The 17,057-nt window shown below is 44.5% G+C and overlaps 1 protein-coding gene across 3 annotated transcripts in view; it reads left to right on the top strand.

Annotated features, from left to right (window-relative positions):
• Positions 1-17,057, top strand: part of CDH11 (cadherin 11) — a 209,620-nt gene that overhangs the window by 135,590 nt on the left and 56,973 nt on the right. For all 3 annotated transcript variants that reach the window (XM_075325869.1, XM_075325871.1, XM_075325870.1), the window contains exon 2: positions 2,267-2,652. In XM_075325869.1, the coding sequence (XP_075181984.1) occupies positions 2,425-2,652 (228 nt within the window). In that variant the 5' untranslated portion in view covers positions 2,267-2,424. The remainder of the gene's footprint in view (positions 1-2,266; positions 2,653-17,057) is intronic.

Raw genomic sequence — 17,057 nt, 5'->3', positions numbered from 1 at the left:
CTAGTGATGAGCGGGAACTACCATGCTCGGGTGCTCAATACTTGTAACTAGTGATGAGCGGGCACTACCATGCTCGGGTGCTCAATACTCGTAACTAGTGATGAGCGGGCACTACCATGCACGGGTGCTCAGTACTGGTAACTAGTGATGAGCGGGCACTACCATGCTCAGGTGCTCGTAACTAGTGATGATCGAACAATACCATGCTCGGGTACTCGGTACTCATCATGATCCGTTGGTGCTCGGATGGGTACAACTTGCATACACGAATATAATAGAAGTCTATGGAAGAATTCCTGGAAAAATGCTCGAATTCCCTATTGACTTCCATTACACTTGGGTCAACCCCATCCAAGCATCGAACTGCTTGTTACGAGTACTGAGCACCCGAGCATGGTAGTGCCCGCTCATCACTAGTTAGGAGTACGAGCACCGGAGCTTGGCAGTGCCAGCTCATCACTAGTTAGGAGTACGAGCACCGGAGCAAGGCAGTGCCCGCTCATCACTAGTTAGGAGTACGAGCACCGGAGCTTGGCAGTGCTCATTCCTCACTATTTATGATTCTATACATGAGTAGAATTAATTCGAAAGGAATGAATCTCATTAGAATTTTCCCAATTATGTAGATTCTATTGGATATGAATTTTTGGGAATTTTTGACATGAATCCAGCAAAATGTTGGCCAGTTGGGTGCCATTCTGTCATTAAGGGGATAAAAAGCTATCCCTGTTGCAGAGCCTCCCCACCGGTCTTCTGCTGTTATTTTAAGGCACCTGCCTCGGCACCGGTCTTCTATTCCCTCTTCACCTGCACTTCGGCAGTGGTCAGGCCTCAATACACATTGTGACATTGTGACGTCATGACTTGTGCTGCCCTATGTGACCGTACGGGGTGACAAACATGATGATGTCATGATCTCAGAACTTTTTTCAAGACTTGACCATGGAGTGATTAAGGGGCACTTTGCACGCCGATGCTGCGATGCCGAGCGCGATAGTCCCCGCCCCCGTTGCAGATGCGATATCATGGTGATAGCTGCCGTAGCGAGCATTATCACTACGGCTGCTTCACATGCACTCACCTGACCTGCGACGTTGCTCTGGCCGGCGACCCGCCTCCTTATTAAGGGGGCGTAACTGCGACGTCACACGGCAGGCGGCCAATAGGAGCGGAGGGGCGGAGATGAGCGGAATGTAAACATCCCGCCCACCTCCTTCCTTCCACATAGCCGACGGAAGCCGCGGTGACGCCGGTAGGAGATGTTCCTCGCTCCTGCGACTTCATACACAGCGATGTGTGCTGCTGCAGGAACGAGGAACAACATCGGACCATCGCGTCAGCGTAATTATGGAATTCGCCGACGCTGCACCGATGATACGATTACGACGATTTTGCGATCGTTAATCGTATCATCTAGGATTTACACACTACGATGTCGCCTGCGATGCCGGATGCGCGTCACTTTCAATTTGACCCCACCGACATCGCACCTGTGATGTCATAGTGTGCAAAGCCCGCCTAAAGGGGGCTTTACACGCTACGACATCGCTAATGCGAACTCGTTGGGGTCACGGAATTTGTGACGCACATCCGGCCGCATTAGCGATGTTGCTGCGTGTGACACCGATGAGCGATTTTGCATCATTGCAAAAACGTGCAAAATCGGTCATCGGTGACACGGGGGTCCATTCTCAAAAATCGTAACTGCGGCAGTAACGAGGTTGTTCCTCATTCCTGCGGCAGCACACATCGCTCCGTGTGACACCGCAGGAACGAGGATCATCTCCTTACCTGCCTCCCGGCCACAATGCGGAAGGAAGAAGGTGGGTGGGATGTTACGTCCCGCTCATCTCCGCCCCTCCGCTTCTATTGGGCAGCCGCTCAGTGACGTCGCTGTGATGCCGCACGGACCGCCCCCTTAGAAAGGAGGCGGTTCGCCGGTCACAGCGACGTCACCGGGCAGGTAAGTATGTGTGACGGGTCTCGGCGATGTTGTGCGCCACGGGCAGTGATTTGCCCGTGTCGCGCAACAGATGGCGAGTACCCACACTAGCGATATCGGGACCGATATCGCAGTGTGTAAAGCCCGCTTCAGAGTCTGATGCCGGAGCGAAGCAGGAGTCTTTCAAAGCCGGTGGCAGAGACAAGTTGGTCGAATATGATTTGAATCTGCTAAATTCAAGTTTTGGCAAAGTTGCTCATCCTTTTTGATAAAGTCAATCATCATATTTATTTGGATATATCATCTTTACTTTTTTTTTTCCAGGACCAATAAAGGATAACCGTAAAGAAGAGAGGAGAGCGTTATGGATATAAATTTTGGGATGACATTTTCCTGTTGGATTTGCTCCTAACCTGTGATTTTGCACAACCCTGAGTGGCTTCGGAGCGGGAACAAGGATTGTTCAGCCTACACTACCAAAAATGAAGAAGGACTTTTGTTTACATGGCATTCTTTTATGCCTGGGCATCGCATATTGTAGTCACGTCACGTCCACAAGAAGAAGCAGTAAATTAAGGCAATCATTTCATGGTCACCATGAAAAGGGCAAAGAAGGACAAGTCTTGCATAGATCCAAGAGGGGATGGGTATGGAATCAGTTTTTTGTAATAGAGGAATACACCGGCCCGGATCCTGTGCTCGTTGGACGGGTAAGACGTAATTACATTGTTGGTACTGTTCCTGGCACAAGCAAAATAAGGCTATTGTTTCTGCATTTAGAGTATATTGTATATGTAACATATATGTACATCGTAAGGTCATGTAATGTGAACCAAAAATATCACGGAAAAAATAGTTCAAACTTATAAGCTTACACATAACGTTTTTTTTCTATAGATGCACTGCACATTTTCACCTCTAGGTGTCACTGTTTTATTGTATATTATTTGTATTGTTGAAAACAATTATGGTGATACAGGGGTTAAACTTAAGAGACCAATACAAAAAACGGAGGTTCTAATTATGACACGCTAATAACGAGTCTGGTGTCTTCTCATGGGTCAGTCAGAACTCTTCAGGGACATTAGTGACAAGGCTGATGTCTTCTCATGGGTAAGAACTCTTCAAGGGACGTTGGTCACGAGGCTGGTGTCTTTTTATTGGTCAGTCAGAACTCTCAGGGACGTTAATGATAAGGCTGATGTCTTCTCAAGGGTCAGTCAGAACTCTCAGGGACGTTAGTGACAAGGCTGATGTCTTCTCATGGGTCTGTCAGAACTCTCAGGGACGTTAGTGACAAGGCTGATGTCTTCTCATGGGTAAGAACTCTTCAAGGGACGTTGGTGATGAGGGTGGTGTCTTTTCATTGGTCAGTCAGAACTCTCAGGGACGTTAGTGACAAGGCTGATGTCTTCTCATGGGTAAGAACTCTTCAAGGGACGTTGGTCACGAGGCTGGTGTCTTTTCATTGGTCAGTCAGAACTTTGAGGGATGTTAGTGACAAGGCTGATGTCTTCTCATGGGTAAGTGAGAACTCTTCAAGGGACGTTGCTCACGAGGCTGGTGTCTTTTCATGGGTCAGTCAGAACTCTCAGGGACTTAAGTGACAAGGCTGTTGTCTTCTCATGGGTCTTGCAGACCCTTCAAGGATGTTAGTGACAAGGCTGATATCTTTTCATGGGTCAGTCAGAACTCTCAAAGACATTAGTGACAAGACTGGTGTCTTCTCATGGGTCAGTCAGAACTCTGGGACATTAGTGACAAGGCTGATGTCTTGTCATGGGTCAGTCAGCACTCTCAGGAACGTTAGTGACAAGGCTGATGTCTTCTCATTGGTAAGTGAGAACTCTTCAGGGATATTGGTCACGAGGCTGATGTCTTCTCATTGGTAAGTGAGAACTCTTCAGGGATGTTGGTCACGAGGCTGGTGTCTTCTCATTGGTAAGTGAGAACTCTTCAGGGATGTTGGTCACGAGGTTGATGTCTTCTCATTGGTAAGTGAGAACTCTTCAGGGATGTTGGTCACGAGGCTGGTGTCTTTTCATGGGTCAGTCAGAACTCTCAGGAACATTAGTGACAAGGCTGATGTCTTCCCATTGGTCAGTCAGAATTCTCAGGGACATTAGTGACAAGGCTGATGTCTTCTCATTGGTCAGTCAGAATTCTCAGGGACATTAGTGACAAGGCTGATGTCTTCTCATGGGTCAGTCAGAATTCTCAGGGACATTAGTGACAAGGCTGATGTCTTCTCATTGGTCAGTCAGAATTCTCAGGGACATTAGTGACAAGGCTGATGTCTTCTCATTGGTCAGTCAGAATTCTCAGGGACATTAGTGACAAGGCTGATGTCTTCCCATTGGTCAGTCAGAATTCTCAGGGACATTAGTGACAAGGCTGATGTCTTCTCATTGGTCAGTCAGAATTCTCAGGGACATTAGTGACAAGGCTGATGTCTTCTCATGGGTCAGTCAGAATTCTCAGGGACATTAGTGACAAGGCTGATGTCTTCTCATTGGTCAGTCAGAATTCTCAGGGACATTAGTGACAAGGCTGATGTCTTCTCATTGGTCAGTCAGAATTCTCAGGGACATTAGTGACAAGGCTGATGTCTTCTCATTGGTCAGTCAGAATTCTCAGGGACATTAGTGACAAGGCTGATGTCTTCTCATGGGTCAGTCAGAATTCTCAGGGACATTAGTGACAAGGCTGATGTCTTCTCATTGGTCAGTCAGAATTCTCAGGGACATTAGTGACAAGGCTGATGTCTTCTCATTGGTCAGTCAGAATTCTCAGGGACATTAGTGACAAGGCTGATGTCTTCTCATTGGTCAGTCAGAATTCTCAGGGACATTAGTGACAAGGCTGATGTCTTCTCATGGGTCAGTCAGAACTCTCAGGGACGTTAGTGATGAGGCTGATGTCTGGGACATTAGTGACAAGGCTGGTATCTGCTCATAGGTCAGTCAGACCTCCTCAGGGACATTAGTGACAAGGCTGATGTCTTCTCATTGGTCAGTCAGAACTCTCAGGGACGTTAGTGACAAGGCTGATGTCTTCTCATTGGTCAGTCAGAATTCTCAGGGACATTAGTGACAAGGCTGATGTCTTCTCATTGGTCAGTCAGAATTCTCAGGGACATTAGTGACAAGGCTGATGTCTTCTCATTGGTCAATCAGAACTCTCAGGGACGTTAGTGACAAGGCTGATGTCTTCTCATGGGTCAGTCAGACCCCCTCAAGGATGTTAATGACAAGACTGATATCTTTTCATGGGTCAGTCAGATCTCTCAAGGACGTTAGTGATGAGGCTGATGTCTGGGATGTTAGGGACAAGGCTGGTGTCTTCTCATGGGTCAGTCAGAACTCTGGGACATTGGTGACAAGGCTGGTATCTGCTCATAGGTCAGTCAGACCTCCTCAGGGACATTAGTGACAAGGCTTGTGTCTTTTCATAGGTCAGTCAGATCTCTCCAGGACATTAGAATATTATAATATTTGAATAGGGATCAGGCATATTGAGTTACCATGCCCAATCCCTATATACAATTGATATAAGCTCTTCTCAATTTTGTTGCTTTTAATTATATTTTAGAATTTTATCAATTGAGACATCATTTTCCAAAGGTTTATTATATGATTATATAACTTATTAAAATACCCATGGAATGTGTAGAGTTAAGTGTCTATATGTAAAAGGGTTTAAGGTTAATTTCGATTGGATTTACAAGCGTTTTATTGTTGCTTTCATCTCTCGGTGTTACCCACTTGTCACTTGTTGTTTGTAGCTTGTAGTAGGTAGTTTGTTGTTTTTGTAACATTACAAGGTGACGGATTCAAGGCAAGTGAGCAGCATCGTTGTGATTCTGTCGTTTATCACGTTGCCGGTAGTTTGCGCTTTACGGAGAGATGTTATCTATACTGTATATTGATATTTAATGAGAAAAAACATCCAATCTAGTCTACGAAATACAGACACAGCTGATTTAGCCTTTATTTCGTCTTTGTTCCTTGTGTTACAAATAGATATTGATAAGTGACAAATGAAGAGGCGCTGAGCGCTAAACCAACTCTTCCTACGTACTCCCCAGGCAACTTTGTGCACTCCTTAAGGAAACACCCTTATACCCCCTGTCAAAGACCTCTCACCTAGGCAAAGCAATTCTTCTGCTTTGCACTGATGAGTTGCAAGATCCCTGAAACACATGAATGCCAATGGAGCATCTGGTTTGACCTTCTACCCGTTAGTCATGTGGAAAGCACCTTTTACATTGTCAAAATTTACTTTTAGGATTGCTACCTCCAATAGCTGGCACTAGAGTTGCTGTCCTCTTCGGGTCTGAAGAGGACAGGAAAATAAAGTTCTTTCTGCACTTAAGAGTCACTTCTTTACACCCCCATTGCCTCCTGAACTTATTATAGAAGCTGAAAAACTACTCAAATCCCTAAAAGGGCTACTCTTACTTAGAGGAGTTGTCCACTACTTTTCCATTGATGACATCGAAATCTGATTGCTCCTCATCTCAATCCCTTACCATAGGCATACAAGGGATTGTCCACTACATTTACATTGATGGCCTAACCTTAGGATGGGTCATCAATGTCCGATTGCTCCTCATCTCAATCCCTTACCATAGGCATAAAAGGGGTTGTCCACTACTTTTACATTGATGACCTAACCTTAGGATAGGTCATCTATGTCCGATTGCTCCTCATCTCAATCCCTTACAATAGGCTTAAAGAATTGTCCACTACTTTTATATTGATAGCCTATTCTTAGGATAGGTCATCAAAGTTTGATCAGCCTTCATCTCAATCCCTTACCATGGGCTTAAAAGGGGTTGTCCACTACTTTTACATTGATGGCCTAACCTTAGGATAGGTTACCAATGTCCGATCACTCCTCATCTCAATCCCTTACCATAGGCTTAAAAGGGTTGTCCACCACTTTTAAAATGATTGCCTATCCTTAGGATAGGTTATCAATGTCCGATCGCCCCTCATCTCAATCAGTTACCATAGGCTTAAAAGGGTTGTCCACTACTTTTACATTGATGGCCTATCCTTAGGATAAGTTATCAATGTCTGATTGCCCCTTCTCTCAATCTCTTACCATAGGCTTAAAGGATTGTCCACTACTTTTACATTGATTGCCTATCCTTAGGATAGGTCATCAATGTCTGGTCATCCCTCATCTCAATCCCTTACCATAGGCTTAAAAGGGGTTGTCCACTACTTTTACATTGATGGCCTAACCTTAGGATAGGTTATCAATGTCCGATCGCCCCTCATCTCAATCAGTTACCATAGGCTTAAAGGATTGTCCACTACTTTTACAATGATGGCCTATCCTTAGGATGGGTCATCAATGTCTGATCGGCCGGGCTTGATACTTAGCACACTTGTCGATCAGTTGTTCTTGGTGCCGGTGGCAGCAGAAGGCAGCCGGAAATGCTCCATTCCGGAGCCGCTCCGTCATCTGATAGCGGTACTGCACATCCGCCTCCTTTTCTAATCAATAGGAGGCGGATGTTCAGTACCTGGCCGCGGCCGCTATCAGAAAGCGGGGCAACCCCGGAGCTGAACATTTCTAGCCACCTTTGGCACCGAGAACAGCTGATCAGTGGGTGTGCCAGGTATTGACCCAGGCCATCAGACATTGATGACCTATCCTAATGATAGTCAATCAATGTAAAAGTAATGGACAACCCTTTTAGGCCTATGGTAAGGGACTGGGGTGACGGAAACAGAGTGACAAAACAATCAGAGGCGAAAAGACAAATAGTTTTGCACTTTCAATTATCCCAGTGCAAGGTTAACATCTACACTGCTCAGTACTGTTGACAAATGGGCTCCACTCTGCTGATGCTATTTCTATTGGTGTGCGAAGGAAAAAAGAGCTGACATTGTTCGCTGTGTGCAGTGCAGTGTATGTGGGAGACATCATGATTGTCAGTCTCCTCCCTCTAGCTCAGAGTCAACTGCAAAGTATCAATAGAAACTTTAGAATGGAAAACTGAACAAAATTGCAGGCTTCAAGATATATCATGGCCAGAAAACATTTTATTTCTTATGTAAATACAAAAGAAAGCTTATTCTGAAAGTATAGGAACCCTTTATCAAATAAAATAGTACTTAGTAAGCTAATGATAATCTCCCTACAAGTAACTCACTCATTATTTATAAAGGACCTCTGGGTATGTACAGGAACGGTGTATTTGTTAATTCTATGCACAAGAAGACAATTGAATGGAAAAAAAAAACCCAGACACCCCCCTTTAAGAATACACTTATAGTTCAGGGTGTTTCCTTACAGACTTTCAAACTGTTCAATTGGACCCCACTGAATAGGATCGCACCCCCTTTCCAAGGGGAATGATATTGTCTGTGTGATATGGAGATAACAGAGGATCTGACTGGTCATCAGACTACTGGGGCTCTAACTATCCCTGTTCTCAGAGATACCTTTGAAGGTGACGATGTCTGGGCCGCCTCCCTTGCCCTGTTCCTGACCAGCCCTAATCTAATACCCCCTCTTCTCTTTACCAGGAGAGGGCCGGGACAGATGTGGTTAAACCCATGAAAATAGACAAACAGGGGAAACCAAAACTCGATCACACAGCATGCTCACACAGAGGTGTAGAAAAAAATGATAAGGAGGAAAAGAAGAGCAGGGAGGAAACAAGACGGTGAGAGATTTCCACTCCAAGCAGCATGTCAAACAAAAACAAAACACCGGTAGCACATTTTAGGATTAAAGGGAATCTAGACTTCAAAAATTTGGTGGCAGTCCCTAAAAGCACTCCATAATACATATGAATAAACAAGAGAAATTTAAGTTTTAAATGGTTCAAAAATATACAAACTCTTTATTATTAAAATATGGTCCAAATAAAAAAATAAAAATAAATCTTTATTTCTATTTTTTTATTATTAAAATATGGTCCAAAAAAGGGACCTATAAGTGCATATAAATTACAGACATATAGGAAGGAAATTTGGGTTGGTACAGCAAAGGCATTTACAAGAATGCAAGGTCTCAAAGATAAATACAAAGTAGTACCCAAAATGGTTTAGTCAACACAACACAAATAGAGACCTATAAAGGCATAATCATACCAGAAAAAAGGTTGGGACGGGAGTGGTTAAACCCATAGAAATAGACAAACAGGGGAAACCAAAACTCGTTCTCTCAGCACACTAAGGCCATGTGCCCACAGGAGAAAGTAACCGCGGATTTTGCCGTGGAAAACCCTCAGATTTTTTAGATTTTCTAGATAAATCCGCGGGTTTACGCAAGTAAAGACACTCCCCATGTTATCCTATGGGATTTGGACAGTGCTGTATCAATGCTGCGGTATTTGCGGCTGCGGAAAATGCTGCGGATTTCCCACAGCCGCACGTAACTGCATGTCCATTATTCATGCGAAATTATCTGCGGAATTCCCGTCCCTCCACTATGGAGATAAAGGGCGGCAATTCCTCAGGAATTCCGCATGAAATCTGCACTGTTTCCGCAGGTTTACCGCAACAACTCCGCAGATATGAGACATCTAGCTTAGAAAAAACCGTCTCAGAGGAGATCTCTTTTCTATGTATAAATACATGTGTGGTCAATATAAAGGACTGGCACAAGACTTATTCCTTCCAAAGACAATACTAAGGACCAGGGGGCATTCACTGCGAGTGGAAGAAAAGCGATTCCGACACCTAAATAGGAAAGGGTTCTTTACAGTTAGAGCAGTCAGACTGTGGAATGCCTTACCACAAGAGGTAGTAATGGCAGATACTATAACAGCTTTCAAAAAAGGGCTGGATGATTTCCTCAGTACACAACATTGTTGGTTATAGGTGACTTAGGGACAAAATGTAGAATTGGTGAAGGAAGGGGGAACTAGATGGTCTTTTTTCAATCTAAGTAACTATGTAACTATGGATAGCTGCGGATTCTGGGGAGTTTCTACGGGAACCTGCAGAAAAACCTGCGGAAAAGTCCGCAGGTACGATCTCCCGTGGGCACATAGCCTAACACAGATGTATTAGGCAACAAGTGGTAAGGAGGAAAATAAGAGCAGGGAGGAAGCAACAAGATACCAGCAAACTGAGACACAACAGCACATGGACTGGTTTAGCAAAAGCTATAGTTGGCATGGGATGACAGATTCCACTATCTTAAATAGGTGGGGAGTAACTTTGATAGGTTTCCCACAACATGTGATCCTAAAGGTGACCAGTAGGCTAGCAGAGATTAACTCTTGACAGCCCGAACATCAATGAGCACACAGCTGGTTGATGCCCGAGCCTGCCTGTGCAACTCAGAAGCACAAGATCAACCATCCAGCGGAGTGTCAGAATCTGTAGTGTAGTGTGACAGCCAAACTCCATGTGACAGATGGCACTCAGTTGTTAATTAATAACGCCATTTCCAGTAGGAATAGCAGAGGAACCGAATAGCAAAGAGTTCCAGAACTATCATTTCAAGGGGAATAGATGTGATTCCGTAAATCAGACTTGTCAGAACTGATGACACATTGAATCTATCTCTGTACAGTGAATTTATAGCTCCATATTCCAAAAAAAGAGCGCTCCAAATGCTATAAAGACATATGAAGAAATTAATCAGCTCAGAATTTAAGACCTAAAAATGACATAATGATAAAAGGTGGAAATTTGCTTTATATGAATCTCACCGATATGTATATTTCAGGAGCATCGAGATCAATTACACTGGGTTTTAATAACGCTGTTATGGTCTGAGAGTTTTAAAGGATTCAAGAGACTATAGGATTTATGAATATAGTCTGTGCTTACGACGATGATTACTCAAGATGATGCGTGTATTTCCCATGTAAGACCTCGCCGGGCCTCCCACCGGGACGGGGTAAATAGATTGGATCGTTTATACAGCGCTCAGCCGTCCCATACTGCTTTATTTCTCAGTTTTGATTGTTTTGATGCTTATTCTCGGTTGGGCGTCAAGAAAATGTTTATCAGCGAAATCATCCCGGTATTGGGTCATTCGGTGTCTTGTAATTTAGAAGAGGCTCCATGGAAGGAAAAACTGCTTGTGGAAACGTCTCTAAGTGGTGTAATTCATTCATTCATTCATTTATCCGTTCATGTGGTCTCCTAATGAGAGAGAGAGAGTGTGATGCTAGCCACTATTTACGGGTAGTTCAAATGGTAGAGTAGTCAGGAAAGGGTCTGGTAACAGGAGGACACGTATGGACACAGGGAATATACAGAGGCGTAGTCAGGTCAAAATTCCGGGAAGGCATGTAGTGGATTCAGGGAGAAAACTGAGACGTGGTCAGGTATTGGTTCGAGGTCAAAAGCCAGGAGGTCATGTCAGGAACAGGGAGTGAGGTCAAAAGCAATGAGGTCATGTCAGGAACAGGGAGCAAGGTCAAAAGCCAGGAGGTTACGACAAGAACAGGGAGCAGGCAGAGAAGAGTCAAACAATAGTCCTGGGTCAGGAAACAAAGATCAGATCGCTGGCAGGAACACAGGCCAACAGCACAACAACAGAACCAGAATGTACGACTGGCAAGGTTCTGGGAGAGCATGCTTAGTAAAGAAGTAGAGCAATTGCCAGGAAGATGGAACACCTGAGCAATCAGCATTTCCCAGAACCAGCATGGAACCTGCACTGTCAATCAACCTGCCAGCCAGTTGCCCAAGAAAACACAGCAGAGCATTTCCTAGTGTACAAGATGCTCTGCACAGAGGAATCGTGACAGAGAGGAGCTATTGCAGGTCAGTCTCGAATGTGCTCTTATTGTGGTGTCTGCAGGGGCATCATGAAGACAACATAGGGTCACTAGGATTCTACTCCTAGGCGAGAGACTTGTGGTGGTGTCAAAAAGCATCTGAAAAGTCTACTTGTCAGAAGTCCTGATTTTACTGGGAGCTTGTCAAGTCCTTTCAGGTTACTTCAGGTTGTTATCATGTGTCTGCACACTTCTGGCTTTAATGTGACTTAGATCCTACATTTTACACCAGTTTTACCCTTTGTAGGCTCTATTTCTAAGTTTCTGTTGTCTCTTAGCTGGTGTGTAAACTGCCTTCTAAAATATCTTCTACAGTTTACTCAGCAGCAGCATGGAGGGCATTATACTGCTGTACTGAGTAGTGTTGCTGTGCATCCAGCAGTAAGGTTAAGTAAGTTTACTAGTAGCTGCAGCACAATCAGCCTTTGTATCTGTATCTTCTACAGTATACTCAGCAGCAGCATGGAGGGCATTATACCATTGTACTGAGCAGTGTTGCTGTGAATCCAGCAGTAAACTTATATACGTTTACTAGAAGCTGCAGCACAATCAGCCTTTGTATCTGTAACTTCTACATTATACTCAGCAGCAGCATGGAGGGCATTATACCATTGTACTGAGCAGTGTTGCTGTGAATCCAGCAGTAAACTTATATACGTTTACTAGAAGCTGCAGCACAATCAGCCTTTGTATCTGTAACTTCTACATTATACTCAGCAGCAGCATGGAGGGCATTATACCATTGTACTGAGCAGTGTTGCTGTGAATCCAGCAGTAAACTTATATACGTTTACTAGAAACTGCAGCACAATCAGCCTTTGTATCTGTATCTTCTACAGTATACTCAGCAGCAGCATGGAGGGCATTATACCATTGTACTGAGCAGTGTTGCTGTGAATCCAGCAGTAAACTTATATACGTTTACTAGAAGCTGCAGCACAATCAGCCTTTGTATCTGTAACTTCTACATTATACTCAGCAGCAGCTTGGAGGGCATTATACCATTGTACTGAGCAGTGTTGCTGTGAATCCAGCAGTAAACTTATATACGTTTACTAGAAGCTGCAGCACAATCAGCCTTTGTATCTGTAACTTCTACATTATACTCAGCAGCAGCATGGAGGACATTATACCACTGTACTGAGCAGTGTTGCTGTGAATCCAGCAGTAAACTTATATACGTTTACTAGAAGCTGCAGCACAATCAGCCTTTGTATCTGTATCTTCTACAGTATACTCAGCAGCAGCTTGGAGGGCATTATACCACTGTACTGAGCAGTGTTGCTGTGAATCCAGCAGTAAACTTATATACGTTTACTAGACGCTGCAACACAATCAGCCTTTGTATCTGTAACTTCTACAGTATACTCAGCAGCAGCATGGAGGACATTATACCACTGTACTGAGCAGTGTTGCTGTGAATCCAGCAGTAAACTTATATACGTTTACTAGAAGCTGCAGCACAATCAGCCTTTGTATCTGTAACTTCTACATTATACTCAGCAGCAGCATGGAGGGCATTATACCATTGTACTGAGCAGTGTTGCTGTGAATCCAGCAGTAAACTTATATACGTTTACTAGAAGCTGCAGCACAATCAGCCTTTGTATCTGTAACTTCTACAGTATACTCAGCAGCAGCATGGAGGGCATTATACCATTGTACTGAGCAGTGTTACTGTGAATCCAGCAGTAAGGTTAAATACGTTTATTAGAATCTGCTGCAGAATCAGCCTTTGTCTCTCTGGTCTCTGGGCTGAAGGCACGGTGGGTAGAAGCTGGCTTCTAAAATATCTTCTACAGTATACTCAGCAGACCACATATAAATGGATTCTGGCATTTCCTGCTTCATAGCACACAAACAAAATAATCAGCAGCAGCATGGAGGACATTATACCACTGTACTGAGCAGTGTTGCTGTGAATCCAGCAGTCAGGTTAAATAAGTTTACTAGAAGCTGCAGCACAATCAGCTTTTGCCTGTCTGGTGTCTGTGCTGAAGGAACCTCCTCCTACCCTCTTTGTACCCTTGAATATATTCTGTTACTTGACATTTCACAGGCAGTCTGACTTGGAGGGAAAGGAGACGTGGCTCATGAGTGGAGAAAGAAGCAGATTTATTTGATATGTTGCATTAGAAAGTTTCTTATATTTGCTTGCACAATGCAAAATCTGTTGAAACATTTTTATGCACACAATGGAATGAATTTGTATTAATAAAGGATAAAGGACTCAGCTCTTTATCCTTATGTCTTTATTGTAGAATGGTCACAAAAATGATCTCTCTGGAGCGCCTTTCCTGTCCTGTATTAAACTCAACTCAAGGCCAATTGTTGTGAATGGGCACTGTGTAATGCATAACGTCCACTGTGCTGGCATTGCAGGGAAATTGAACGTTTGCTGCTAAGAACAGTGAAATTCCTTTAATCTGGCTACCGATAATCCAGAACTTCTGATAGTCCTATGATAATCTGGAATCTTACAAAACCAGAAGTAAAATGTATTTCCATGGGATAGGGGATAAATTGTTAATCGCAGGGGATCGCTTTAGTACTACCGATCTGGTGCAAATGTGCGTATGCTCGACCTCCACACCATTTATTGTCAATGGGACTGTCGGAAGTAGCATTGTCATGGTTCCGATGTGCATAGCATTTTGTGTAGTTATGTTCTGCCATGCTCTCCTGCAGAGCCGATACTTGATGTTCCTTCACACAGAGCTTTTTGCAGGTTGGAGGCTCTGCTTTTTGTCTTGAACACCTATGGAAGGGTTCTATGTCAGCTCTGGGTTCGCTGGTCTTTGGATGTGCCTACACAGGTGCTCCTCTTTCCGGGTGACTGCTCTGCTTCATTAGGGAGCATGCTCACCCAGAACATTGCCAGTTGTACTTCCTGGTTACATTCGTGCTCTCGGCTCCCAAAGTGTTTAGTGATCTGATCTTGGCTCGCGACTCTGGACTGTTGTTGACTCTTCTCTGCCTGTCTCCCTGTTTTTGTCATTACCTCCTGGCTACTAACCTCAGACCTCCTCCTGACCACGTCCCCGCCTGCTCCCTGTATCCTGTATGTACTGTCCTGGAATCCTGACCCTCGGCTTGTATCTTGACTTTGTCTCTGTCTGCTCCTTGCGTCCTGTCGTTACCTCCTGGCTACTGACCTCAGACTTCCTCCTGACCACGTCCCCGCCTGCTCCCTGTATTTTGCACATACTCTCCTGGAATCCTGACCCTCGGCTGGGTCAGTCTCTGTCTGCTCCCAATGTCCTGTCCTTACCTCCTGGCTTTTGACCTCGGGTTGTCTGACTACCTCTCCATTCACACCACACAAGTGTGTCTGTCGCCACCTAGTGATGGACTTCACAAGCATAGAGTGCAGGGCTCAACTTTCTCCTCAGGCCTATGGACAATAAACAAAGCGGATATCTAACATGCACACATCCGCTACATTTAGAGCTGGAAAACCCTGCTCCAGAGCTCCAATTGAAATTGCTGAGGGTCCCGGCGGTCTGCTCCCCAATGAACAGAAAGCAATCCCCTATCCCATGGATAAATAGTAGGATTGGTAGTAGCTTCTACTATTGAATTTATCTCTTATTTTACTTTTCGCTGTCTTCCTGGAGGCTTGTAAGTATATTTTTAACATTTTTCTATGACTATTCACTCATTCAGAATATTTAATAATCCCATACCGGTCAAGACCATTTAAAGGAAATCTGTCACCAAGTTTATGCTACCTAAGCTGAGAGCAGGACAACATAGGGGCAGAGAGCCTGACTCCAGCGATGTGTCACTTACTGGGCTACTTGTTGTAGTTTTTAGAAAATCACTAATTTATCAGTAAGAGATAGGACTAGTAAACCTGCTGCCGTGTAGTCCAGCCCCACCTCCACCACTGATTGGCAGCTTTTTGACTATTCACAGTATACACAGAAATCTGTCAATCATTGGTGTGGTGACATTATAGCGTTGGGACACCGACTTAGTCACCGCCCCAGCCAGATCACATCCTCCCCCGCACTTCCTCGTCCATCCACGTGTGCTGCTGCCTCCTTACCTTCCTGGGGCCTGTTCACGCAGCCCAGGTCTCGCGGGAGTGTGATTAGGGCATGCAAGTGCGCATCTGCCCTCCTCTTAACCCTAGAACGCACAACCATAGAAATCTACCATAGAAAACAAGTGACCTAGCAGGCCTGCGAGGCCCCAGGTATGCGTTCTAGGGTTAAAGAGCCGGAGCTCTAGTTCCAGGAAATGTCTCTCAGCTTATGGCTGTGCAATGTGTATTTAAGGCACTCTCCCATTATAGGAGGTGCCTGCGCAATGCTCCTAGTTAGTTAGTGTCTCAGTCTGCCACCTAGTTTTCAGGTTCTGGTACCCCCGTGTGCGTCATCTGTGCCTGCCTTCCCATACCTGTCCATACTCATCTGCTTTAGTCACTCCGCCCACACCTGTGCCTATACCAGAGTTCGTCACCTGTCCTGGAGGTCAACTGCCATAGTCCCGCGGTCACTGCCCTGGGAGTGGTACCTGGCGTCTGCCTTGCAGTAGGTGCTTAATTAAGCCTCTTCCACTAAAGGTTAGGCCCAGGTCCTCCCTGTGGTCCACTAATCCCACTCACTGCCCCTACACTGGCCACGAGCATTACACAGAGCTCAGCATTCCGAGCTGTGCTTGATTTTATGAAAACTACAACAAGCAGCCAAGCAAGTGACAGATTACTGGAATCAGGGTCATTACCCCTACATTACGCTGCCCTCAGATGGAGTAGTAAAAACCTGGTGACGGATTCCCTTTAACACCAGATTAAAGGAATTTTATTCCAACGCTATCACGTGATATACCTATTTGTTAGTATTTACTCTAATGGTTTACTTCATTTTTAGGGCCCCACCATTACTGCATGAATCGACAATGGCGCCATCTAAAAATGCCCTACTAATTTACATATTATTGATATAGACATTTATTATTCATTTTATATTTTTTTATGTAGGACTCTTTACGTTTCTTTTTGATCTTTTAACTCTTTTATTCCTCCCTTTTTGTCCAAAAAAATCTGATATACTTTATTACATCTAGTGCAAAGTTTAACGGGAAGAGCATCGCACAAGGATTGTCTCCTCAGTAGAAATTTTTACCAAATTGAAGACGTTATGAATTTCCAAAAAATTTTCAAATTCACCCGAATTGATTTGAAGGCCCAACCCTTCGTCATTTTCCTAAATTCTTCTGAGAGCTAAAAAATAAAAGATCATATTCTCTTAGGCTCGCTCCTCACATGTCCGGGTGTAGCTCCTCTCCCAGTCCTCCACTCAGTTCGGATTGGTCTTCTCTTTGGTCTTCAGTCCAGGTCTT

The sequence above is a fragment of the Anomaloglossus baeobatrachus genome, chromosome 10, assembly GCF_048569485.1.
Source record: "Anomaloglossus baeobatrachus isolate aAnoBae1 chromosome 10, aAnoBae1.hap1, whole genome shotgun sequence".
Lineage (NCBI taxonomy): Eukaryota > Metazoa > Chordata > Amphibia > Anura > Aromobatidae > Anomaloglossus > Anomaloglossus baeobatrachus.
This window is presented reverse-complemented; position numbering and strand designations above follow the sequence as displayed.